The sequence below is a fragment of the Drosophila willistoni genome (assembly GCF_018902025.1).
Source record: "Drosophila willistoni isolate 14030-0811.24 chromosome 2L unlocalized genomic scaffold, UCI_dwil_1.1 Seg72.1, whole genome shotgun sequence".
In the NCBI taxonomy this organism is placed as follows: domain Eukaryota; kingdom Metazoa; phylum Arthropoda; class Insecta; order Diptera; family Drosophilidae; genus Drosophila; species Drosophila willistoni.
This window is the reverse complement of record NW_025814049.1, coordinates 268,443-296,341: the sequence shown is the minus strand read 5'-3', so window position 1 is coordinate 296,341 and position 27,899 is coordinate 268,443. Positions and strand designations below refer to the sequence as shown.

Here is a 27,899-nt window from a genome sequence, read left to right as displayed (position 1 = left end):
AATAGCTTTTAAGTTGACTGTGTAAAGTGCATACGCACCGACGGACGGACGGGCGACTCAGCTTCTTATGCTGATCAACAACATGCTTTATGGGGTCGGAAACGTTTCCTTCTCTTCGTTACAAACAACTGACCAATTTTATAATACCCTCTGCAAGGGTATAATAAAGTAAAGCTTAAACAAAAGTTGCAACCTAAAGTTGCACAAGCAGCCAGTTTTGCCCGAACCAACAGCTTTAGCTGTCAGGGATGGGCGACCAGTTAAAGTAAAGTGACAAATGATAAGAATAATATATTGAGAGACACAAGATGTTTGTTAATGAATACGGAATGGGTTTTTGTAACAAGTAGCTACTAAGATAGCTATTAAAAATAGTATAAAGTATAAACTATTTAGCTATTAAAGATGTAATGGAATACCTTTCAGTTTATGAAGAAACAGAGACAGCCATCGATTGTATACTTGTATACTTTAAGACATTTTTCTGAGGTTTCAAAAAGTGATTCTCAATTGCATTGTCAACAATCTGCAGATCTTTACAATCCGGCCCTGCATATTTTGTGCAGCAGAAGCAGCAGCAGTAGCAGTTGCCGTAGCAGCAACAAAAAGCAGCAGCATTTTCTGCTTTGGCTGGTCGTTACGTTAAACAGCGCCAAAAAGCAAGCTCGACGACGCTTTTATCAAAAAACCACTGTTCAGTTGGTTTTAGTTAACTCGCGGAGAAACTACGTGCTACGAGCCTGAGCTCGAAAGAAAAGTGAAAAGTCAGACGATTGAGTGACGTCTGTTGTTGTTTTTTTGTGTCCGAGCCAAGTGTCAATTGGCCAATAAGTTCAATTGGTTAGAGCGCATAAATCATAAAGCATAAATTTAAAAAAAAACCCCCCACAATAGTGGCAAGTGTTGATTGCTCTGATCTTATCTCCTCAGTGTGTGTTTATAGTGAGAAGCTGTGGCACTAGTCATTGATTATTGTTAGTGCGAAATGCGTTAACACTGTTCCCGAAGTATGTTGCGTTTTTATTATCACAGTATTAAAATCGTATATTAAATAATACGTTTGCATTGGTGAAAGTGTGTTAACAGCTTTGCATATATGTGAGAGAGTGCGGCAAAGAGAGTAAATTGTATCGGCCAACGGAAAGTTAATGAATGACGAAGCGGACGAAGCCGACCAAGTCCGAGGCCACATTGATGCAAACGCTGGAGTGAAGTGAAGAGCGGGTCAAAAGTGCAGCACACTAAAAACCAATAACATTTATCATGCGATTGTATAAAATACAGCTCCAATTTGAATAGCTCCAAAAAAAGCGAAAAGAAACAAAAAACTCCAACAAATAAAGTGCCTTAATTCACAAAAGTCAAGATCCCACATTTGCATTTAGGTATGAATATAAATTTTTGGTTAAAAACAAAATTTACAAAATTGATCTAATCAATATACAGTGTACGTAAGCGCAAAGTGAGTGACAGAACGTATTGGGCAATTTGTAATTTTAGTTATTTACATAACTCAAGAGATTGCCAAACAAGTCTATTACTAAATTGCGCTAAATGAGTGTGGTTAACTTTTTGGCACTCATGCTCAGACACGAAATCGATGTCTCTCGAAACAGACGGGTAATTCCGTTTTGGTGCTTTAACAATCAACTGAAATTGGTCTCGTTTAAAAAACTAAACTAAAGCTGTCAGAAGTCTACCTGAAAAATACAAAAAATGTATAATTTATAGTTATATATTGTGTATGTCGTCGACATCAGCAGATAAGGCATGGCAAATTGCGTAAACTATAAACAAAAAGGGGAGAGATGAAAATAAACCGGAAAATAGCAAAAAAAAAAAAATACTATATTGTCGAGTGTGGCAAGTGCGTTGGGCCGGTGTTGCCGCAAGGTCACAAGCAATGCAAGAAAAAATTGCTCACATACTTAAAAGAAGATCATAAAAGGGAACCAACAAAACAAAAGACTTAAGGCACGAACTTGTTGCTCTTGTCATAATCAAGCAACAAAAAAACAAAAATGAGCTACAAACGAAATTAACTAAATTACATAAAGGAATAAAAATAAGTTTTACTTTTTTGTTTTTAATACGCCTTGGACAAGTTTGCTATATATACTAGGGCATGTCTATATAGATGCTCAAATTTTTAGCCAAATTCGGTCAAGGTCATTGCGCATTGGCTATTGTCGCGTCTGTCATTTGTTTTTTGTCTCATCTCCATATAATTTATGAGAAGTGATTTCTTTAGCATAATTAAATGTCCCAGTAACGCGAAACACAAATGACAAAGAAATTACGAGAAACCAACCAAAGTTTTTATTTATTTTTGGCTACACGATTGATAATTTACTTGGCATTGCTTTGTAGGAGGAAGATAAAGATGCGTCTTAAAAGTACATGAGTATTTTGCATAACTAACAAATAGCCAAATTGTGTTATTTCATTTGATTAATTTATCTTCTTTTTTACTCTTACGCAAGCGATGGGTTAGTTTGCAATTTCGATTAGTAATGCATAATTTATTTTTATCTTGTGTCTATAGAATTATGACTTTACACAGTTTTTGAAAACTCTTTATCAGCTTGGAGCGTAAAATACCTTGGAACTTAAAAGTGTTTTCTCTGGAAAGTCTTTTCTCTGGATTATAGTTAGGGCATACAAAATTCGTCTACCAATTCGGTCAGCCCACCTGTTGTTTTATCTGATTTTCTGTACATTCCCGTTTTATTATAATATTGACAATTTGATTAGTTGATGGAGAGACAAAAAACAAAAAAAAAAAAATGTATATTTTAAATAATAATAAACATTTTGCGCTTATGGTGGGGCCACTTTGGTTCGGCGACCACAAAATCTGGGTTACATACGAGCATCAATAAAAGCAAATGCCACATGGCAAAGGTGCCAACTATAGGCTAATGGCCAGGCGTAGCCAAACCTCGCAAATTTTGCATATCAGCGACAAAAGTATTATAATATGTTTTTCTTTTATTTCTTGCTATTTTGAGTCATCCCCGCCGCCGAGAAAAAAAAAAGAAACAAACCAAAACTTGCGTTTACTTTTGGTCTATGATGCAAAAAGCTGAAACAAACAAATGCCAACAAAATGGCATTATGTGAGCCACAGTTGGCCATTTATCGTCCAAGAGTTGTAAAAGAAAGCAACTGTCGCCCAAACAAAACCCATAAATAACACATTGATCGAAATACTTGCTAAAATGTTTCCGTTTGCCAAAGGTGTAGATTCCAATGGGGCAATACTATTTACAAACTTTTTTAGACCCCTCTTTTTGTCATACTTATGTATACACTGGAAACGAGATTTGTTGGCTTTAGCTACTAAATTAATGAAATATGGATCATGCTTATATGACATATCTATCACTTTAATAAATTCATTAAAGATGACTAAATTAAGCTAATCATTTAAAGTTTCGTACGTAAAATTGTTTCAGCTCTATTGATTTCGTAGTGGCACAAATATAGGATTACTAATACTTTAAACAAATCGATTTTAAAAACAATAAGTTCAAAAGTTATTCAGTTTGTGATCTGTATTTGTTTGAATTCTATTTTTAATTTCTTCTTTTATTACAAACAGAAATTAAGGTGATTTATTTTTAAATTGCCCTCTATTTTCTTCATATATCATTTATTTTTCTTTATTTTTTTAATAAAACATTGTTTTTAGAATATTTTCGATGTTAGTTATTATTTTTCATAATAGTGTTTTTACCATTAATTATATCTGATTTTGAAAACAAGTTCAGGAAAATGTCAACTTTCTGGATGAGTTATAAACAGATCTAAACTAGAGAGCTGCTTGAATAATAGAAAAATTTGAGTTAACAATATTTTAAACCAAATAAATGAATTGAATGACTTTGAAAAGTGACTTCAAGTGAATGAGTATGCTGACGTAGAACTGAGTCGCACAACATTCCAACGAAACATAACGAATTGAATGAGTTAGAAACTAAGACAATGATTTTAGTATTAGGTATTTATTTGTTTTGTATATTTTTTAACAGGTGATTACTGACTAAACTAGAGTGCTCGGTGGCACAGAGGGGACCTATTAGACTACAATACTGTTGTTTTATAATATATTAGATAGCCTTATTCATGTTTTCTCGGTGGTAATTAGGAAATCCTTCTAAATTAGATTTTCCAAGATTTGTCACAAAATGTACAATCCAAAGCCGTGGCTTTTTTTTGTGAATTAAATAATTAAATTTTAATAGCCCTCATTTTGACATTATTTATCCTACATTTTTGATAAAATTATTAGTTGCTGTTGTCTTAAAAGGTCCCAATAGAAATAAGACAGTTCGAATAATACGAATGATTCGAGTGCCTTAGTACATTTCGATGCTTTGACACTCAATTCATTGACTTTCTATAAACAGAGTTACGTATTTTTAGAGATTTCGCAAGTACTTACATTCACACTCATTTATTTCATTGTGTAGTTATCACTCATTCATTTGAAATCCGTTCAAAGGATTCATTCGACACTAATTTTTCTCTCATTCATTTGAATACTTATCAAATCTTAAAAAAACAAATACATTTCATACATAGCCTAGTTAGTTAAATTTTTCATTTATATGCACTTGAAATCCCGTTTAATTATAGAAATTATATATTAAGAGTATGTATATAAACCCATTTCAAAGTTCTCAACATAAATATCCAATTATTAGCTGAGATGAAGAAGATATGTGTCAATTTTGTAGTTTCTCTCTCTGTGTAGTTTTCTTGTAAAATTGTAATTGCGCAGGATCAAAGTATTCTGTCTTTGTGTGACTGCTGATGGGTTTTCATTGCCCTTGTTTTGACAGTTCACTTTCACCACACGTTCCATGTTCTCCGCCGGGGAGGAAGGAAGGGCGACAGGTAGGGGCATTGGAGTTCCACTTTCTAGGTCAAGACAGTTGGCTGCCCAACAACAAGCGGTGTCAACACATTGCTTATAGCATCTGATCTCTGATGTCGGTGGTTACTTTAGCTCAGCTGTCTGTGTGTAAGCATTTTTGGTAGGCCCAATGGCTAAAAGCAGTTTTGGTTATGCCATTTTCAGCAAGTCGGTCTGCTGTGACTAAATGAGGCGTTCCACCTCATACAAAGATATGTAACTATATAAATACTTTCATGTACATAGATAGATATAAGTATTATATACGTGTAGTTTGGGTTTGTATGTATAAGCTGCGGTTGTTGCTGCTGCTGTTGTTGGTGGAGTTGTTGCTGCTGCTGCTGTTGTTGTTGGTGGGGCTTGCGGGGAGATGCAGACTTTTCAATTTTCTGAACGTCGCCGCCTGAAACGCCTGCACTTTCGTTTTCGTTTTCAGCGCATTCAACCTGATCCTACCCAGATGATAATGATGATTCGGCCATGCGTCATAATGATGTTGCTGTTGTCGGCCGTTTGTTGCAGCTGTAACCAGTTGCCTCAAGTTGCAGTGAAATGCGGCTTAGCAGTTGTTGTGAGTGTTTGCCGAGAGCCTCTCAGCAATGCAGTTCGATTTCCTTGCCCTCTTCCCCTCCAACTGAAGTCTCTCTTCCTCCTTTCTCTATCGCTGATTTGCTAATTTTTAAGGCCTAATTACTCACAGGAGCCTCAAGTCCAGATACTTGACCAACGAACTTCAATAAGCAAATATTGGGCACAATGGAAAGTGAAAGCCACATTACATTTTAATTAAACTTTTTTTTTCCACTTTTTTGTTTTTTATTGTTTCTGTTCGTTTTTATTATTGATTTAACCTACACTAAAGCTCGCACACACACACACACACATAAGGTACATATATGGACGCCTCGCCTGATTCCATGACCAATTAAAAAGCCGCATTCAAAACGTTTAAATTTTAAATTTTGTTGTTTTTTGTTTTTGTTACGCATTCTGCGTTTGTTAAATATTGTTTGTTATTGTTTTTTCTCTTGTTTTTTGTTTTGTTTCTTTGCTCTTTTTGGGTTTTTGAAATGCATACGCATAAAAGTGCTTACGAAATCGATTGGATGGTACAGGTTACTGGTACGCACGTATACATATGTACATACATAAGTATAAGTATATATATTTGATGATATGTTTGTCTGGTTTATCGGTACCGGTACTTATTCACTATATTGCACTGCTGCAATCTTTGGCCATAAACGCGAACTTTGGCAATTGAACGTGTCGGGCATTAAGTCCGCTCATATATTCAATCAGGGGCGTGAAATTCCGATTTCATGTTGTCAAGCTCAAGTGGAGCACATAAAGCTAGGGACAGATATGAATTGACCGCAAAGGTTATGCAAATAAATCAGATAATAATCAGTTAATGGCAATTTCCCTGAACACCATTCACATTACTTTTGTCCCAGATATTTGTTATTCAAAAAGTTTATTAATATACAGATATGGAGATTTATAACATCTGATAAATATTCTCGATGGACATGTTTAACGCCATTTGGATCGTGTCTAAAGTAAATGTTATGAAATAAGATGTTTGGTTTTTGAAAGTTATATAAATTGTAATTCGATTCAATTTATAAAATAAAAACTTTACTTTAACTTTTATTACATTATTGGTCCTTCTTTAGCACTCTCTGCCAATTTTAGGTTAATATTGTTGGGAATGAAATATAGATGAGGGATAGATTGAAAAATGGTTTTTATGTCCTAATAAGCATTATATTACTATCCGATCTATAAAGATGATTAGTTTTATTAAGGAAGTAGTTTAAATTTAAAATAAAATAACTTTTTTTATGTATTTTACATTGTATCGAGTAATTAGATTAAAAGGCAAAAAAGGGAAGTGTTCTAACATAAATATTTTAGGAAAAAAATCTTTTTTTATTGTAAATTGTATTTAGCTTGCATTAAAACCTTGCATTAAAATTAACATTTTTCTTAAATTTCGAATAAAATGCTAGAAACCATTTTAAAATATGTCATTTTGATATTAAATTTAAATATACCATTAGCAAATTTAAATATACCTTTACCAAAGGTGGAAAACTTGAACGACCTGTTTATTAACAAATTATTATTTCTAATATGTAAAAGTGTAGTGGTGCCAATTTGTTTGTCGTTTTTAAAAATTCACAGCTTAAAATGTCTACTCAATGCAGGTCTTCCTGATTTTAGCCTCCAACTCATAGTATTGTATATTTAAATAATTAATTTAAGTGATTTTGCTAGTCATTCATATACATATTGTAAGTACTTACACATACAGTTTACGAAATAATCGTTCCCATTTATGAGAGGACATACAATACAAATTTTTAAGTGGACCTTTATGACAAGAAATATTTGGAAATATTTATGAAAGAAAATATTTGGAAATGTTTGTCCGAACATCGCAAAAAGTAAACTTATTGCTTTCAAATTTGCCATTTTTCTTGAATATGAAAACACTTTGGTAAATATAAGTCACAAAGGATTCAAAAATTCAAACAAACGATCTCACAATAGAGAAAGGTGCACCAATGAGGGTTAAAGTTGCAAATTTGAGTGTAATTTTTAATTAATTGAAGTAATTTCATAGACATGTCTAATTGGAAAAAAAACATATTTACGTTGTGAATGTTTTGAATTTGAAGTTAACAATCTGTGTATTGTTTCATGCAAATATATTTATGTGTATGTATGTAAATATGGATAGACTTGAGTAAGTCTTTAAGTATGTATGCACATAAATACAACTTAAGCATGCATTCACCTGTGCGTAGTACCAATCCAATAACATTGGCATTAGCTTTTCCCTTTTTTTTTTTTATTTTTGTGTCTTTTTTTTTTTATTTTTTGATGTGCCGTGTCCAAGCGGTAAAGCAAAATCATCAACTTGAAGCGAAATAACAAAAGAGTTTGGACAAGCATCCGTTTGACTTTGACAGCGTTTGCCTTGAACTTGACAAACCGCTCTTCATTATTATATTCATTCAGCTGCTTCTTTTGGCGTAATTGGTATTTTTCCCCTTTGCTTTAAGGTAGCTTTTGTATACCCTTTCAGCCTCGAGGCACATAGATTTGAACAGGAAGTTAGCAGGTGAAAATAAAGTAGTTTCTGATTATATTGAAATATATTTATAAAAAGCTTCAGCTCTTAAAATTTCTTAATTAAATAAACAGTCAAATATGTTTGAAGAATTGGAACGACGAAATCCTCAAATAGTTTCTTCTAAACAAATTTCTTGCCTTCAATTTTCAATTTTTATTTAAATTTTTTATCCGATAAACAGGGACATGTCCCAGAATTCTGATTAATTCTATTATTCTTTTCAAAATAATATATTGGTTTGTTATTTACTTGTTAAAGGATTTTTTTTATACATAGATGCCATATAAAGGTAGAAACTTTTCTTTTCTGTAAACAACTTTTTGTTTTCACAATTGTTAATTGCCAAATTGGATGAACTTAAATTTGGCAAGGGCATAGAAACTTTGTTATGGTCGTTATTAACCCTGCCCTCTGGCTTTTGGTTTTGAAATTTGTTAAAAATATTTGTTGACATTAAATTGTAGATAATAATTGAGCAAGTCTACCAAACAGACATACAGACATACACACAAAAAAACATTTGTTTTGATTTTTGTCTCTTTTTTGTTGTTGTTGTTTTTTATTTTTTGTTGGATTCAAATGTGATTTTAATAGCCGCTCAATGACTATAAACGACAAGCCATAGGTTCTTTCCGTCATTTATATGGTTATTCAAAAAAAAAATAAGAAATCAATAATCTATTATTTTTAACTTAATTATGGTTTTACAAAATATGCGCCTCACCCCCCACTATATGAGCTCGAATGTGGCGCTGTGTGACTTCTTTTAGGCACGCCAAAGTCGAGTACTCAAAAGTTTGTTATGTTTTCGTCTAGTCTCGCATTTTGTAATCCAACCCAAAGTCCAAAAACAGCAAATTAATTGCAATTGCAACTAGTTTTAATCTAGTTTCGATTGTTTCGGTAGTGCAATGCATTGCCATGAACTCGATACATGTGCAAATATTGCATTAGAAGAGACTTTCCCATTTGTCCGAGAAATTACTTGATCGAAATAATTTGGCAATTTGCAATTTTTATGGATCACTAAATAACCCAAAAATGTCGTCAGCTAATGGATCCATGTCTAATCTAAATCTGAATATGTTTTGGCTATGCCTAATTATGCATGTTTGAGTGGCTTGCTTGAACGGTCGATTGGCCCCGACTTGGGTCCTGGTTATTATTATTATTGGAACTGACGTCATAATTTCAAGACTTGTAGGGCTTTTATTTCCGTAGTTAAAAGTAGAACCAATTATTTTAAGTACCCAACTGGGGAACCTTAACTAAGGTCTTGGGTGGAGTGAGGCATTGTGCTCAAGCTGTTGCGGTCACATGTGGCACCTGACACTCACGAGCGGCTGCATTTAATGTGGAAATATGGAATTTCAGTTTATTGCCCGTTGACTTTTCGCTGACACTGTGCGTGAGCGCGCATTAGTGAAAAATTCCTTTTAAACAGCGACACAACACAACAATTATACAAACATTATATCATTTTGGGCCGCGTTTAGTACGCTCGATTAAGTGACTTAAATAACCTGCGCATGTTGCTGGTCAAAAATAAAAGTACTTACATATCAAATCTATAAAGTCCAACGACAAACTAAATTTTGTTCTAAATTCGGTTCGGAAGTCGACGAAAACGGTTTAATACGGTTAAATACGCATACGAAACGAAGGTATAGGCCAACTAGACTCGAGAATAAACCAACAAAGAGTTGGCCTATAAAGGATTATAATCATTTAATTGGACTGTTATTTTTTTGTTGTTTGCAGCTAACCAGCGATGCAATATTTGGGAGGTTTACTGCTGATCGTCTGCACCAGCAGCGTTCTGGCCGCCGACATTCTAATGGCCACAATGGGTGGCACAAAGTCACATAAAATACCATTCTGGGAATTGGCCAAAGGATTGATAGTCAGGTGCGTATGAGTGATAAATAAAACTCAGTAAAGTGGTGAAGTGTTCAAGCAAAATTACATAAAACATAAACAAAATACCTATAATTAATCACAAAGACCTAAAGCAAACAATGGAAAAGCAGAGAATGCAAAATTTATGCCAAAAGATTTGGCCAGAAAGTTGACAAAGGCCTGCAAAACTTGCACAATAACAAAAAAAAAAAGATGTGACTTTTGTTTGAAATTTTTTCTTTGTAAAATATGGTCAATATTTATTGGCATGAGTGAAGGCATTTCAAGATCAAAGTGAATTATTACATTTATGTATATAATATATATAAAAATGTAAGTGTGAATAATTAGCTTTTTGTTTGACTAATCTCTCTGACTTTGACTTGAATGATAGCTGAACTAAAAGGCATTGACACATGTCCGGTAAAGTAGAAAATTTAGTTTTCCGAAAAAAACAACTAATTGTTTTTCTATAGACTTTTGTCAATGGAATGCATTATACTCAAACATCAAGTGATATCATCAGAATGCACAATTTTTTTTTTGTATCTTTGCAGGGGTCACAATATAACTTTCCTTAGTGGTTTTCCGGCTGATTTCCATTTGGACGGACTGCATGAGGTAACACCAGCTGGCCTGGTAGAATTCATACACAATTACACAAATTGGGATCTCTTGGGTTCAAGGATGGCCGGAGAAATGCCCATTAAACCATGGGATGGACTGCGTTATGCTTTTGAGGTGAGTTATCTGAATACGAGAGATTATTCATTTGAATAAATTGATTTTTTTGATTGACAGTCCTGCGATGCAATGCTTGGTGATGCTGAGACCAAGGAATTGACAAATCGTAGCTTTGATCTGGCCATTCTGGATGGAGCTTATCCGGAATGTCTACTTGGGATGGTACATCAATACAAGATTCCATTCATGTACATAAATACGGTTGGTTTCTACACGGGCAGCTTGTCCGTGGCAGGTAATCCGATCAGTTATGCCATCACACCGAACTTTTACTCCCGTTTCACGGATAATATGAGTCTCTATGAGAGAGCAATCAACACGGGCATGCAGATTGGACAGAATATACTTCACAGTGTGAGTGAAGAAATTAACTATGATAACTTTTAGAAACTATATTCAACTATTTTTTCATTACTCTAGTATGTAATGCGACGCACTTATCGGATAGTACGTGATCATCTGGGCGAGAATATTCCACATCCCTACGAAATGTCGCGGAATGTGAGTTTTATTCTACAAAATGGTCATGCAGTTGTCTCATATCCACGAGCCTTCAATCCCAATGTGGCTGAAGTGGCTTGCATTCATTGTAAGCCAGCCCGAGCCCTGCCCAAAGATCTGGAGGAATTCATAAATGCCTCAGGAGCTTCTGGCTTTATCTATGTGTCGATGGGCTCCTCTGTTAAGGCGGCCAATATGCCAGAGTCCTTGCGCCGTATGCTAGTCAAGACATTCGCTCGCCTGCCATATCAAGTGCTGTGGAAATACGAGGGCAGCGCCGCTGATATGCAGGATCTAACACCGAATGTAAAGCTCTCACGTTGGCTACCCCAACAGGACATTTTGGGTCACAAGCAGCTGCGTGCCTTTGTCACCCATGGCGGTTTGCTGAGCATGTTCGAGACTGTGTACCATGGAGTGCCCGTGGTTACAATGCCCGTTTTCTGTGATCACGATGTCAATTCGGCCAAGGCAGAGGTGGATGGTTATGCCATTAAGCTGGATCTGGAAACTCTATCAACGAATCAACTCTACAAAGCAATTATGAAGGTGATACACGATCCACGGTACAGAAATGCTGCTAGGTATCGGCAAAATCTATTGCTAGATCAAAGATCTACAGCTATGGAGACTGCCATATATTGGACAGAATATGTTTTGAGACACAAAGGTGCTTACCACTTGCAGGCTCAAGCACGTAATTTGAGGTAAGCATTTCCTTCCATTATTTGTCATAAACATTTCTAAAGTTCTTTCTTCTATTTACTTAGTTGGTGGCAATACTATCTTCTGGATGTTGTGGCACTTTATTTGTTGTCCCTCTATGTGCTCGTCCTGCTGCTAAAACGACTCGACTTTCGAACGGAGAAGGTACGCAGCCTTCATGTCACCGGGCCCAGTTCACCAACAGCCACCAAGAAGAAGGCAAAAAAGTTGTAAATAATACACTTTAGCTATAGAGCAGTTTACAAATTGATCTAAAATCGGGTTTCGTTGTGATTGGGCTATATTTAAGTTGAGAGCCTTGTATATATTTTCTTTATTTATAATTAACGAAGCGGTACAAAACATTTCGCATAGCCTAGAAGAATTTTGCTCAATGAAAGAAAAAAAAAAAACGATAAAAATAAAACCAAAGTCTGCAAAAAATATTACAAAATTGTGTGAAAATTCAATTTGCACCTACTCTCTGGGCAGTTTGTTGCCTATACATGAGAAAGATGCCGACTGCCAGGCCCAAGCCACCAATCACAATCGAGATCCAGCGGTATATATTGTTGATGCTCATGGGTCTAATAAGGAAGGGAGGAATAAATGATTAAGGTCAACTAGAAATTACATGGAACCTACAAGAATATCTGTTTGTACAAGCTTTTGGCAAACATTTCATTCAACTCTAAAGACTCCTCAATCCAAAACAAAGGCATGACTTGAGCCCTCAGCTTGGACATGACGGAAACTTGAGGAACTGGCTCAACTTGTAGACTGAACTGCAGACGATTGTGGACTGCCAACACTGTGCCAGATATCTAAATAAAAAGTTTCGTCTAAAATTTGTAAATTGATTTGAAAATTTCACTACAAAACCTGCTCAAAAACCATTCCACTCGAATGACTCTCAGTGTTGGGCATTAATCCGTCCACCAATCTGTCTGGCGGCAAGTCACTCTTGAGGAAATGCGGTAGAGACGCCAACATGGGTGTGCCAGTGCATCTCTCAAGGTCCACAGTACCACTAATCCAGTTTTTAGAGGATTTACAACAGATATTAGGCTCTCTGAAATCCAGATCGTAACGCAAAGCTGGAAGATGATTGTAGATCGTGCGACCACTTAGACGGAAACTGACAGAACAGCAGAGTGCTGCAGAGAAGCTCCAAAGATTCTTATAAAGACGCTTGGATGGAGCAAAGATGGTGCCGTCTGTGCCACTCAATTGATTGCAGCTACCCGTGCTTGAATTTGGCCAAACGTTAAGTCTATCCTGGCCATTAAAAGTCAATACCTGACCGAGTGTAAAACTTTTGGACTTTCCTCGAGATACCTTGAACCTGCCAGCATTTGTGTGATTGGTCTGGAAAAAAAAACAATTACTTTTAGCCTACATCTTGTAAAGCTCATAGAGTGCACTTACCGATCCCAGAAGTGAGAATTTGTAGTGGGTGGCATTTACAGGAATTGCTCCTGGCACAAGTCCTTTTTGAAAGTTGCCGCAAATGGCTTGGACTGCAGGATGCTCGTCCGCACAGTTAACATCAATGCCCCGGTAGAAAAGATCCATGAAGGATGAAGTCACGAAAGCGCTTTGCGGTTTAAACAAGAGATCTAGCCCCATAGCCAGGCCAGGAAGATTTTCGGGGAAGTTGTGTAAAGTAGTGATGGCCATAAACTGTACAATAAACATGATAAGTAATGTACTCTGACTAACAATTAGATAATTAAATTCACCTGTAGCAAGGGGTGGGGCATAGTTATTAGTTGTTCCCCATCAAGTCCCAGATCCGGACGAAATATAAATGTATTACGCATATTGAAGCTGACAGCATCCTCATCTTCTATATCCTCAATATTATACTTATCCTTCCATTCTCTGCAAAAGCCAAAGTTATGTAGAAATAGCTAATCGCTCTTTCGGAACTTACTCAAAGACAAAGGGTCCTATTTCTGCCACTTTGGGCTTAGCTCCTTGACCTATCTCATGCTCATTGGTCACATTGAAAACATAAACTTTGTAGGTCATGGGAAATGGCAGTTTCTCCCAAACAACACGTGATGGTGTGCCTGGTTTTAAATTTATTTTCTAGGCAAGAAAAACTCACTCAAAAAATGGAATATTTGTTTCCCGACTCTACTCACCTTACGAAGTAGCCCATCGAAGGCCTTTGGAAAGCCTAAAAATCCAATAAGTGCGCCCTGCAGCAGCACCAGAAAGAACCCAATTATAAGTTTTAAATACATGACAACCTGAACTGCTCGATGGCTATTGAGACCCTTATCGTTAAACAGTTCACATTTATAGAAGTCCTTTCTCTCCATGGCGTGCCACATTTATGGGTCACATTGGAATTTGAACTTTAATTAAAATTTAATAGGCCAATAAGTGAGTATTACGAACGAGACTAATAAACATGCCCTAGACCCATATTTTCAGAGTGATTTAATGAAATGTTAGCAAAATAATTACTATAAATTTCATTTAAAATGTATCATTACCACATAACCACCTTAAAATGTAAATATATGTCAAGGGATCAAATAGTTAAAATAGGATGACAATTAATTAATTAATTAGGTTATTATAAAGCGCATATAAAAGTAAATATTGTAGAAACAAATGAAATGAACAATTTGTCTCAAATTTATAAGCAACAGGTGAGCTTTTGGTTATTGTGGTTTGTGTCTTGGCTAATTGTCTTATACTCGAGATTAGTGAGGTTGCAAAACATGATACAAGTATAAAAAATGGATAATTAGAAAAGAAATCATTTTGAAATAGGTTCCAAAAATATGTTCCAAAAATTGTACAATTGTAATATAGTTACAAATTGAAAAAAAAGTGATTTAAAAGTTTGTTAATGTAAGGTTGACAGAAATAAGGATTCTACAATATAAAAACGACTTTGGGAAACTGAAAATTTTTGTTACAACAAAAAGCAATAAGATTAGAAATTCCAAATGGTTTTTTTTACTTTCGTGCCCAGCAAAGTCTCCCAGCACTGTCCTGGGGCCTTAAGATCTGCAAGTCCGGCCCTGTTCGTCGAGCTCTACTGAAATAATGTATTCCATATACATACTTATGTATATGTACATATATGTTATCAAAATTTAAATTTAAAAAGTTTAAGTGATTGCAAGGTTACTGACCAATAAGTTTAACTAAAACGGTTTGAAAATTAAATAAAAACCCTTCTGCTGATTTATTTATAGAAATAAAATAAATATTTACTCATGACTCTATTTGGCTTTCAATTAATCAACTCCTGAAACTGGTATGGCTCGTTACAGTTTATGATTCAGGTTTTGCTTTCGTTCCGTTTATGGTCTTTTAGGAAAGATAAATTGATCTTATACTACATATAACCAATCAGTTAATAGTATTGTAAATGATTAGCCAAAAATTAGGAAGACCTTTTAAGGCTATTCGTTATTATGTTCGGTTTCATTTGGTGTAAAAGAAAAATGAACCGAATTGATTTGTGCTAAAGAAAGTATTTTATTTGCTATTGTAGGTACCTGGAGTAAATTTTAGCCGAGTTCAAAACCACTTAGCAATCTCTCCAAGAAACGATATGAACCGGTTCCAGTTTGTGAATTTTAGTTTTGTAACTCTGATGTAATTTGCTTGTGATAATAAATAATATATATAATACAGAACATCTTCAAATCTTTGACAAGTACAAACACCATAAACTATTTCTACCATTTTATGAATGATTTCCAGTCTCAACGAGGTTGATTTTTAAATTACTTTGAATTCTCCAAGTTAATTATTATAATATGGGAACATTTAAGTCCATTCATAGTGATCCATTGTCTTGTAAATATGGGAAATTCCACGAAAAGATTAACCATTATTATATATTAATTAAAAGTGTTAAAATTCGATATTTTTGGGTAGAAAATCAGTGAACGAAAGTTGAATAGGTAATTAATAATTGTAAGCCAATTTAAGTTTATATGTCTCATGCACTTTGTACGTTTTATGGGCTAGTTTGTTAAAATATTAACCAACTTTCAAGTTCATGATCTCTATTTTCCCAAATTCCGCCTTTAAGTTAGTAATTTCCATCACATAGATATCTCTTTATTATATGAACCTGAAAAGTCCAATTCAAAGAAAGGACAAAGCAAATTTATAAAAACTATAAGTCTTATTTCCAAAAAATGTCAATTACTTTTTAAAGTATTCAAAACACAAATATCTGACACAACTTGCCAAGTTTTCCAATTATTAAAAATGATGTCTAAAGCCATGTCGTTTTTAAATCGCGTCAGTAGCTTTCATCTGAAAACACAAAAGCCGGAGTCTCTCATTTTTTTTCCTATTGAAAGTACTCTCAAAATACTACATAACATTATTTACGTTAAATTGTGAAAAATTCATTTAAATTGTGCTGAATGGGCCAAGTTAAGTGTAAGCTAAGATTTGCCTAAACAGGAAATACATTTTTTAAATGTTTGCCTCCGGATCGAGATAACAAATTGATTCGATTCGGCATAAAACTTTAGCCATTTTAGCTCTAAGTGGCTTAAATAATAGAAAAAAACACAAACTCAATATTTAACCACTTAATCACATAATTGTTGTAATTTTATTTAGTCATAAATTTGGCATTTAGAATATGATCTACATAATATTAAGACCAAATGTTGATCATTTGCTGCAATAAAAAGATTAATATACATTTTGAGTACGACAGGTGCACATGAGAAATGACTGTGTAAATGTTTACAAAATTTTAGTTTTTGTACAGTTTTCGAAAAAGTTCCACACCCCGATATAGTATTGATATAGTAGATAGATAGGATATATGTACATTTGTAAATCAGTCAGACAATAAATAACTAAGTTGTATAGCTTATTAAACTACAAGACTCGTCGATTGGGGCGATATGTGTGACTTGTCTCAATCGAGCTCCGCTTCCTTGTAAAGTGTTTGAATTTCGGGTTCCCTTCTAAGAGGAATAGCCGTCGGATCTTCGGCAATCTCATCGATCTCGATTTCCTTAAATGACGTCTGACTAATGGCTTCCCGAGTTAAAAGGATGGCTGCCTGTTCATCTGCTGGTTGTTCACTTGTACGCGGCAATGTGAGACCAGGCGATGCACCATTTATGGCTGAGGTACTGCAAGGCGAAGAGAAAACTATTGTTAGAAAACTGTTTACAAGAAGGTCAGAGTAATTACTTACTTTAGCGAATAGGTGGATCGATAGAGTGGCGGAGGAGTGTTCATCCTAACTGCTGTATAAGCTGCAGTTGTCTGATGTGTGCTAGGATGATATACAAAGGCATACTCATTCAAGGATGTGAGATACGAAGGAGGCGGCGGGCGATGCTGGAACTCGGGATAGAGATAACTGCCCGGCAGTAGGCGATTGCTACAGTGAGGACTATTGCAATTACGACACGTTTCCATGCGTCGGAAGCAGGGACAATCGTCCACATCATCGGGTAGACTAAGACGCCAAATTGCTCCAGATATAACCAACAGAGAGACACCAATGCCAATCATTAAGAGAGCAGCACTTAGATATTGTGTTGAGTGTTCTATCAATCCAGTGCTACCGAGTACAATTCCGCCCAGTGTGCAGGCCACTCCACCCAGAGCAAAGATGCCAATGACAAAGGGCAGCGAGGGTCGCGCGAACCATTTGCGGAAACTGTAGCCACCGTTCAGCTCTACTTGGGTCGTCGAGACATTGGCAGTGGCCAAATGACTGCCAGTTTCCACATTGCTGCCGGCCAGCGGTACAGCTACGTCCAAGAGGGTTCTGTAACAAAAGATAAAAGAAAAGTAATCTTTCAGTTTCAGTTTTTAGTGTGTTTGTTGGACTCCCTGATGTGTGGCTATCTAACTAGATCTGTGATCAGAGCAGGTACATGGTTTTATACCTGCTCACCCCGCACATTACATCACTGTCCAGAAATCAATGTGATGTGTCCTTTTTCCTTCCTTTATCCTTGCCTCGAAAACTTCTCTCTTCTTATTATCCTGCCTATGCGTTTTTTTTTGTCTATGCTCCCTATTGATAATTTTTAACGTCTTCTCGATGCCTTTTGTCTGATGGCCCGCATAAATTGAAAATTCTAATGTCGAACACATTGCACCTGCCTACCCCTGGACCCAACAAGATCGAGTCCCGAGTTATTTTTCGTCTGCTTTGTGTGGCCCATTTGAAAAAAGGAAAAAAAACTAGCAGCTGTTGTTCATTTTTGATTTTCTGTTTATTTGTCGTTTCTTCTTTCTTTTAGTTCATTTTGATTTGGGTTGCATTTCTTGGCCGAAGGGTATTTTTAATGGACATGGCAACAGGTAGAAAAGTTCTACTCTATCAATTTGAGATATACGAAAATATATCTACGTAATTATTACTCACTGATGTTGCATAACTTTAGCTTTTTGAAAAATTGGGACTAACTTTAGGTGTGAGTTTAAGAATTTGTTGAGATTTAATTAAATTATTTACGGCGCCAACAGCTGCGGGCAACTAAGGGAGAACCGTCACACCCAATTGCCTTCAATTTGTCATTAAGGCGGGCAATGGGGTACTATTCTCTTATAATAAGAATAAAAAAATAGAAACGAAAATGTATCAAAGCACCGCAAAAGCCAGTACAAATGTCTCCACATTGTGTCTGAAGCGTGAAGAGGGAGACTCATCAATTTCGAATTTATCAAGCGAGTTGCTGCCCTATCATTAGACAGCAAAGCGAACGAGTTCTCCTAGAAGATATATTTTTTTATTTTATTCTCATTCTTTATGATGACACAAATTATTATGATGCTGAACCACAGATATTACGACTATTTTCCAAAGTAAATTAAAGATGGCTTTCAACTTGAGGAATATCTAAATAGGTATACATAGATATTCCCTTTGTTTTTAAAGTTTTTGGCAATGGGAATGGAAACGGCTATCTTTAGAAAATTAAAGTATTTATAAGATTAGACCAAAAGATCATTTGTCAATAGGAAGTGAGTGAATTATTTGACACTTCTTAAGCCAGAAGATATGCAAAACTATGTATTTTATTGACTTTTGTAGGCATAGGGGAAATTATGCCACCATTTGTTCTGTTGTTCTTGGCATCTAATTTATGATCTTTTGTCTAGGCGAGGCATACAGAACACAAAAGATTGGTAATAGAGTGGATTATGGAAAGAGTATATATCTCTAAGAATGATATTTTACAGTCTCTTGATTTGTTTTTCAGAACGCCAAGAATTAGATACTCTCAATGAACAATGGGATACAATAGATGATTTCTGAATCGATTTATGCCAAGTATAAGTATTTATATCAAGTATAAGTGAAACAATTGTTGTTGTTGTTTTAATTATCAAATTAAGTTTTTAATAAGGTTCTTCAACAAAAGTCAGTTAATAAGAGTTGAATGTAAGTATTTATAAGACATACCTATTCAGTGATTACCGCATATTACGGCAAGTCCGCAGACAATAAAAATAAATAATGAATTCGTAAATAATTTACATTTAAGGTTTTTAGCTTAAAGTGTTTCACAATTCAAGTAATTCTAAAAAGTCAGCTAATGGCCATATCAAAATTCTAACGTTTAAACCACTTGGGAATTCCAAGACAATTGAACAAACGAACAGAATGGTGTAAAGATTAAGATAAGCCAAAGTGTTTTTTGATCCAGTGATTAAACAAAATGATAAATAGTGTAATTCAATGAAAAAAAGTGTAATAATAAGAAACATTGTAGAGTAACTACAGAGTTGAGATACAGTCTCAAAAGCCGAAGGCCTTTAAAGAGCATTTAAATATTAAATACAATTCATTAGAGAAAGAATTACTTTTAACTTAAACATGTGTTTTAAAAAACATTTAAAACTTTGTCTTGTAATTGGGAAGTCAAAGATTTATAACTACCACAGGTAATTACTTGTTCATGGCACCTTTTTGGTTTTCACTCTTTTTATTACATGCCGCAACTTTCATAACTTTCGAAATGGGGACAAACTATCATTTAATTCTAGATTTATGAATTTTGTAATTATAATTTTTCTCACTAAAAGTTGATTGCACTAGCTGCATCCACTTCCGTTTAGTTGACTAACCTGGCTGACTTTCTTTGCCGCCACATTAAGCACTTGCTGGCCTAGTTTTTGGGCCACGGTAACCGCAGCTGAAGCCATTAGCCATAATTACTTCCCTAATGGCATTCTCTAGACAAACATTAGCATTGCGCATGCGTAGCTTGTGCAACTGTATAAGACACTAAACAACACAACGCTGGGGCGTAATTAGGAACGACAATAGCAGAATAAAGTGATTGGGTGCCAAATAAAAATTGAGAGAGAGGTAGGGGAGATAGAAAAACCCCAAGACTACGTGGAAGAAGGAAAATAATTTTAATGTGAATACAATTAAGATGAGACTGGGAATGGTTTTTTGGGTTTAAGGGGGGGAATATCTTTTTGAAATTAACCGCTGTTGCCTGTCGCTGTGAGAAAGTTATTAAAAATATATTACGTTTATAAATAAAAGTCTTAAGTAAATGTCGTAAGTCGTTGGCAGTCACAAAGCCCATGACAGTAAGTAGCTAGCCAGATGTTGGGAGAAAAGGTTCTTAAACTCGCTGATCGGCTTAGGTGTATAATGATGATATTTAGGTCTATTCTTTACAGCTCCAGCTTGCGTTTCAACAATACCAAATGGAAATGAGGTCTGCCACCCATTTTCAAAAGCCCAAAGTCGAGCTCGAGTCAAGCCCGAGCTACTGGTATTCACTCTGTGGGTCATTGCTCACGTGTCTCGCCGTGGCGAGAGGAAAAAAGAAAAATGATGATGATCAGCCCCATGTTGTCTAAGCTGTACGGTGTACACTATCATAACCTCGAGCCACTCAGTCTCCAGTCTCGACTCTATTGTTAATGAATGCCCACATTAAGACCGTACTTAAGTCGAACCGGGGCCATTGGACCGCAACTTGGAGTTTAACTAATGGATTCTCTAGCCTTTTTGCTCTTCACATGGTAATTTTATTGGAAAAATTTAATGCGACTTGGTGCCGGAGAATACAGCAACGGTAAATGCTGTCAGTCAGCGATAAGGAGGGTGCTGGACACCAAAATGCATTATTATACTATAAATCAGGAAATATTCCAAGTGTAAGAGTGAGTGCATCCCTTAAATACACACTAGAGAAGCGCGAAGTGGGTGGGGGGAACAGAGGTTATCAGCTGCTTGTGGGGGAAATCCGTAGAGCTCCAGGGATGCCCGCATCTACTTAAATTTATATTTCTCTGTGTGTATGTGTGTGTGTGGGTGATAAATATGTGTAATATAAATTCAATTTACTCGAAAAAAATATGATTTTTAAGCCTAGGGAGGATGGCCACAAGGTAACCCCACCAAAAAAAAAGGCAAAATGGGGTTAAGGGTGGCATTCTTCCCTGAGTGCGTGGCAGAGATTAGAGCAAACCATTGACGAGTTGTTATTAGATACTTCTCAGCTCTTCTGACTGAAGGTAGAAAACTTTTTTCTTTCATTCAAGCTTAAGGATATGACTGGCCCTCATTGAAGCAAAGGCAACTGCCAGTTAAGTGCCTTGACCGACGAAGCGGCACAACCACAGCAACTATGTGAAACCCGAACTGACTATTGATGTGCTTCCTTTCGTCTTTACCCTTGACGGTGTCAAATGACAAGCGCGAAGAATGCGTTGTTGTTGAGGCTTAAAAGACTGAAAACCGGTTGATCAATCTAAAGGGTGCTCAAGCGTTACAAAAGTATCGATTCTTAGTTCTCTTTTCGCCCCTCTCTGTCCCTCTCTCTCTCTATAGCAATTTCCATTATCAAAGCAGATTGTCAATTTATTAGGTACCAAAACACACACACACAAATATGTAAGTTGGTCTTCCAAATGTTAAAGTTTGTTTAGGCGCATCGAATCAAAAGCCTCGCTTCCAAATGAAAAATTTATAGTTCCTATGAAAAACGCTCGTTGGCAACAAAATGGTTTTCCATTTTAAAGTTTGTTGTAAATCGAAATTGATATTGATATTTTGACATGTGGTACAACAAACATGCATTCAATTAACAGACAAGTGTCATTTATTGGCTTTTTTTTTTTGTTGGGGAAAGAAATCATATCAAAAATAGAGTGTTTCGAATGGAGAGAGGGGGAGAAAGAGTCACTTGAGGTCAGTCATAAGTTTTTGGTAGTCAAGATTATCAGAAACGTCTCGTTAGCATTCTCAATCTGGACTGTCAATTAGCATATAATCATTTGTTTGCTATATTATTGACATTGATTAGAATATGTCTGAAGAAGAAATTAAACCTAACATTTCAAGTTTGTGTTGGATATTAATAATTCTACACAAAATATGAGAATATTCACGTATTCTGTGTAAAATGGCCCATAAAATATGTATGACAATTAATCAAAAATGTTTTCATGTTCTAAATTTATATATTTAAATGTTTTTGCTCTTGTTAGAAATTCCAAGAAAAATATTTGTGATAATCTAGGAGCATGTAAGACACAAGACAAGACAAGACAAGAAGTTGTTGGCTACGCCCGACCTGGATCACCCCGCCCACCACACATACACACACAACAATAGGCGTGTGTGTCTGTTGTGTGTAAAGTGGGGCAAAGGCTAAGACAATTTCGACAGCAGCAAACGAAAGATGGAACATGACATGATTTTTGTTGAATGATAATGCTTCAATTTTCATCAGAAGTGGCCGGCTGTCTTTCGCCGGGAGCCGGGAAGGGAGCACGCCAATTATAATTTTAAATGCGTTGCGAAGCGGCCAAGTCTCAGTGGGCAACTTTCAGTTTCGGGCAGACACAGCGAGAGCTGGAGATTGTGGAGCTAACTGGTAACCAGACAGAAGCCATTTTTAATGGCCAAGCGAACGCCGGCGGCGGCTACTGTCGTTTAAAAAGTTTTTATGTCAATTTTATGGCACTTGCGGTTTTACCTGCGCGCATGATGTAGATGATGATGTCCATGTCCAAACTGCTGGCCCACGTTGCTCATCATCGGTCGTTGCTGATAATACTGATGATATTGCAAATAGCTTGCCGCCTCGGAACTGCCAGGGACTTGCACACTGCTGCCACTGCCGGCAGTGAGGAATTGGGATGTTGTGTTGCCCAGTGGGGGATTAGTGGCCACAGCTGCGCCAACATGATGATGATGATGAGGATCCAAAAAAATGGTCGTATATTGCGGTGGATAAGTACCCACTCCGACACCCACTGCAGAGGCAACAGGTGCTCCACCAGGGACTCCACCAGTTGTTGCAGCTGCAGCGCCAGCCAATGAATTGTTGCTGCATTTGGCTTTGCTTTTATGTCCTTTGCGGCGCGTGCGCTTGCCCTGCCTGGACTCGGAATCGGTGCGTGAACAGGCGCTGGTATTAAGAGCCGTCGTCGCCGTTGGCGGAGGCGGCGTTCCCACAGCTGTCTGTGGTCCAGCAATGCACAGCGAGGGTGGAAACTGAAGTTCACTGTAGATGCTCGACTCGAGTATATTGCTCTCGGAGGTGGTGCGATTCATCACAAATTGCTCGAATTCGGCTTCCTCTTCGCGCTCGCGATGCTGGCTATCCAAAAGGGCTGTGTGTTCCGCCTCGGGTTCCTCGGGTATGTCACAACGACTGCGGTGGAGGCTATTGTTACTCTGGCTGGAACTAATTACGATTTCCGGTATGATGAACGGCGACTGTTTGCCCGGAAACTGAAGCTTTGTCAGTGAATGATGGTCGTGGCTCATCGATCCCAGCATCGTGCCGTTCTCAAAAACAATGGGAGTTGGCGACGTCGTCGTCGTCATGATGTCGATATCGATATCAAGATATCAGTAATAAGATATTGCTTATCCAAAACTTTAGGCCTTTCACTTTGGTTGAATTCTTCGCGGAATTCTCAGACTTAAACCAAGTGCCTAATTTATTTCCCTAGTATCACACACACACACACACAAACACATTACACTCTGTCTAAGAGGTAAACACGTTCTACGCGCCAACTTTACGCACGAGTCTTGTATCCGTTTTTTGGTTTTATTTTTTTTTTCTTTCTGTTGATGGGTGTATTCGAAATTTTTACCAAAAATATCCGCTCCGTTGGCTGTGAACCTTCTTCGAACGCGTACCGCCAAAAACTGATTTGTATTGTTGCTGCGTTTGTTGTGTTTACGGCTTCTTCTTCTTCTGCTTCTTGTTTTTCAACTTCTCTTCTCTCAGTTCGTGACGATGTCGACGGCAACGACGTCGTTAATGTCTGTGCATTGTTGTTGCTATTGCTGTTGTTGTAGTGTGGCTATATGACTCGACTCTGGCCAACCGACTTGGCATCGATGATGCATCTCATTGACGACGTCACTGTAATACTCTCTCACACACACTCGCACATCGAAGACACCCTCGCACTCACCCTCGCCCTTGCACAGAGACGGGTTTCGATTCTCTCTCTCGCGCGCCCTTTGGCCATTGCTCTCCAATGGGCTGACAGACCAGGAGAGGTCGTGCTCCCTCAGAGGTAAATAGACTGAAAAATGTAAGAACAGTGTGTACATATCCACCTTTGGGTTAACAATATGGATAAACTTTTTCTAAAATTCATAAAGATCATGTAAAGAAAATATAAGGTAAAATATCATAAAGAAAATAATTAAAATCTAACTTTAAGCATTTAAATTCAAAATTAAGCAAAACTTTTTTATTTTAATATATGTATTCAGGGAATAATGTTACTTATACATATTTAACATTTATGTTAGCTAAAATTATTTTTGTCAATAAAGAAGTATTTAGATCAAAATAGAAAATAAAAATAATCTTTCTGGATCTTAAAAAACCATAGATTTTTCTTGGATTTTGGCAAGTTTTCAGTGGACAATCAATAAGTTTTTGTTTGATCATTTACGAAATTCATAAGTTTTTTCTCACCAATTGTTTTAAAATTGTCTTCCCAAAATTTATACATTTTCATTATACATTAATAAGAAATTGATTGTTTTTAATTTTTTGTATTATTAATTTTTTTGATGTAATTTTTGAAGCAATTATTTGACTCCCCGTAACGTACGGATTAAAACCACAGCGATATACATAATTAATAATATAATATTATAATATTTCCTTTTTTGAATTTGTTTTATAATATGTAAAAAAGAAAACCACATCACTATTTTTATAAAGTTTTAAGAAATAGAAGTTTTTCTCTATCAATATAATAGTAATAAGAATGATTATAAAGATAAAAGGTAAAAAGGTTGAAGGTTAGAAAGATTAGAGGTATTATAATAAACAATTGATCTATGTAAATGTTAGATATCTATTTTAATATTTTCCTTGTCTTATTTCCTATAATAATATAATAGGGTTAACATGAATGTAGCCTTATTAATACAGATCCGCTCCTGAAGTCATTGCTCTTTTTTCACACTTTACTACAGATACAGACAAGAGAGTATTCCCTCAACTTATAGTAAAATGGTTGCTCCCGCATGTATCTTCACTCAACATCCCTGCCTCTTAGCCTACAAATGAGAGTCATTCAAAAGCAAGCAATGAAATATTTTACAACGAATTTGATATACACTATCGAAAATATTATAGTCTAGTTAAAATATCGCTACCCATTCCCAAAAAAAAAAAGGATTTTGAAGATGAGATGAGTATACGCCAAGTTGACCGAGTACAAAATGGATCAAAATCTTTTTCAGCTAAAACATATAACAAAGTTAATGTATCCTTTCTAGTTGGAGTCTAAAAATATGAAGCCAAACAAACACCGTGGAGAGAAGAAACACCACAAATCCCAATGTACAACATGATGATGTGTGTGTGTGTGTAGGCAGAGACACGCACACACGCATACCAAATTTATGTATGTATATAATTTAGAGGGTGATATATTGTCATGTTGCAGGACAACCATAAATGAAGACTTTTCATTTTCCGATTCCTAAAGTGTTTAGAAAATACAAATAAAGAATTCGAGGAGAACCTAAAACCCTAACACAGTGGGCAAAGGCGTTTAATATTTCAAAAAAAAAGAGAAATAGAAATAAATCTGGAATATTTCATTGTGGCATACTCTTTATGGAGTGAGACTGTTACATTCTGTTTAAACGAAAACGATTTTAAATGCTACTTGGAAAACTATTCACAATCAGATATATAGCAGTCCAAGCATCTCTATTCACATATTTTAGACAATTACTAATCCTGCCCTTCTTTATATACATATGTATGTCTGTTTGTATGTCTGGCCTGACCATATAATTTCAATTTTCAGCAATGAAACGAAACTAAGGGTAAGGCCCAAAATTAGGCATAATCATAAGCTACAACACAAATGCGCAAATTAGCCGCTATGGCCCAATGGCTGACCAAGTCCAGCCAATCCCTATCAGAATACAAGAGACTCATGTGGCTCCAGCCTTTTTGGGTCTCTCTCTCTGTCTCTGAGTGACCCTTCGTTTTAAGGTTTTTTGGACCCTTTTCTTACTTTTGTCTGCTTCGTTATTTCTCCAAACAAGCACGCGCTCAGCTTATACATAATTACCAATTAGATGCATTTCAATTTTTCGCTGCGGCCATCGTTCAACACATCAGGGATCGGGATGATGTTCATGCTCATGTTGTTGTTGATGTTGGGCATCCCGGCCAGAGCCAGGGCCAGGGCCAAGTTGATGGATGTGGTGGTTAGATGCTTGAATTGCTGTCTCGTGCATTCTGTAGTGGTCACGTTATTGTATGACCAACTCTTATCAAATTACATATTGTACATACATACATTCATGTATATATCTTAACCGCAAACATTTCTCTTTTTCTTAACGTTCGTTCGATCTTTAGAATTGATGATCAACATGTTGTTGTTGCCTTGAAAAACAAGTTCTATTATTTCCGGTCGAACTTCACTTCTTCTATCCGTTAACTAATGAATGATCACACAAATCACTAATGCATCCGATTAATATATAGGAATTCATGCAAATATTTTTGGGGCAACCGTATACACAAAGTTAAATAAATTCCTAATTTAATTGCATTCAGTATTAAACTAATTTTTGTGGTAGCATCTCAATGAAAACAAAGTTTAAATTTATTTAAATCAAATGCCATATAACAAAAAATGACTGTCTAATACAGAAGGAAACAGCTTTGTTGAATATTAAATTTCTTTGTTTGTTTCCATACAAACTCGTTAGTCAGAAATATGAATGATACTCAAATACATAAACTTCTTCTTAATATTCGTTGTTTATTTGTAAAAAATTAAAAATAACGTAATATTATATCTTATAGCTCCCAAGAGACTGATTTGGAGGCCCGCATTACCCAATGTTTTCATCATTCAATTTCATGGTTTCACACTTGAAATTTTTCTGCAAATTCAACGAGAAATAGAAAGATATGTATTTCCATAGATTTTGTATGAATCTAATAAATATGAACGGAATGGTACGTGTCAAAAACTTAAACTAAACTATATATGAGTAAGTAAGATCTGAATTTACAAAGCAAAATTTACCGAATCTAGTTCTTGCAAACGTGCAAATCACAGATTTGGCTGAATTTGGGATTACAACATATCAAAATTCAAGATCTAATTGCTCGTGTATATATTACAGCGATCAACTTCAAAAAAGTTTATTACGACATGGCTATGTAGATATGTAAGTATATAAAGAGTGGAAAGTGCTCATTACATTTTCGTGTCTTTGTTAACCCATTGGTTATGCATAGAGTAAAAAAAAACGTATAGTTTGTTACTTTATACATATCTACTAAATTTGGAAATATTTTGTTTCTATATTTATTTAGAAGAAAGAGGATGCAATGGTATTATGTATCTTCCTGACAATGTATTAGTCTAAAAATTTATTATGCCTTACAGTGTAGAAACCCAAAAGTCACTCGTTGTTTTAATGTAAGTAAACTGTTGTCCCCCAAATTTTTAATATAC

The 27,899-nt window shown here is 35.9% G+C and overlaps 3 protein-coding genes across 3 annotated transcripts; 1 reads left to right on the top strand and 2 right to left on the bottom strand.

Moving 5' to 3' along the window:
* Window positions 1-731: 731 nt before the first annotated feature.
* LOC6638004 (2-hydroxyacylsphingosine 1-beta-galactosyltransferase) lies at window positions 732-12,332 on the top strand. The gene is made up of 6 exons (XM_002061076.4): window positions 732-1,385; window positions 9,828-9,974; window positions 10,523-10,706; window positions 10,767-11,063; window positions 11,130-11,917; window positions 11,981-12,332. The coding sequence occupies exons 2-6, from the start codon at window positions 9,838-9,840 to the stop codon at window positions 12,147-12,149; spliced, it is 1,575 nt and encodes a 524-aa protein (XP_002061112.3). The 5' UTR covers window positions 732-1,385; window positions 9,828-9,837; the 3' UTR covers window positions 12,150-12,332.
* Window positions 12,333-12,381: 49 nt separating this feature from the next.
* Window positions 12,382-14,245, bottom strand: LOC6638005 (sensory neuron membrane protein 1). Its single transcript, XM_002061077.2, has 7 exons — window positions 14,066-14,245; window positions 13,852-14,009; window positions 13,658-13,799; window positions 13,344-13,598; window positions 12,798-13,283; window positions 12,561-12,739; window positions 12,382-12,502 (listed from the first exon to the last, which is right to left on the bottom strand). Exons 1-7 carry the CDS (start codon window positions 14,243-14,245, stop codon window positions 12,382-12,384), a joined length of 1,521 nt encoding a protein of 506 aa, XP_002061113.2.
* Window positions 14,246-16,489: 2,244 nt separating this feature from the next.
* Window positions 16,490-24,101, bottom strand: LOC111519838. Its single transcript, XM_023181966.2, has 3 exons — window positions 22,895-24,101; window positions 17,122-17,703; window positions 16,490-17,056 (listed from the first exon to the last, which is right to left on the bottom strand). The coding sequence occupies exons 1-3, from the start codon at window positions 23,749-23,751 to the stop codon at window positions 16,837-16,839; spliced, it is 1,659 nt and encodes a 552-aa protein (XP_023037734.1). The 5' UTR covers window positions 23,752-24,101; the 3' UTR covers window positions 16,490-16,836.
* Window positions 24,102-27,899: the final 3,798 nt, after the last annotated feature.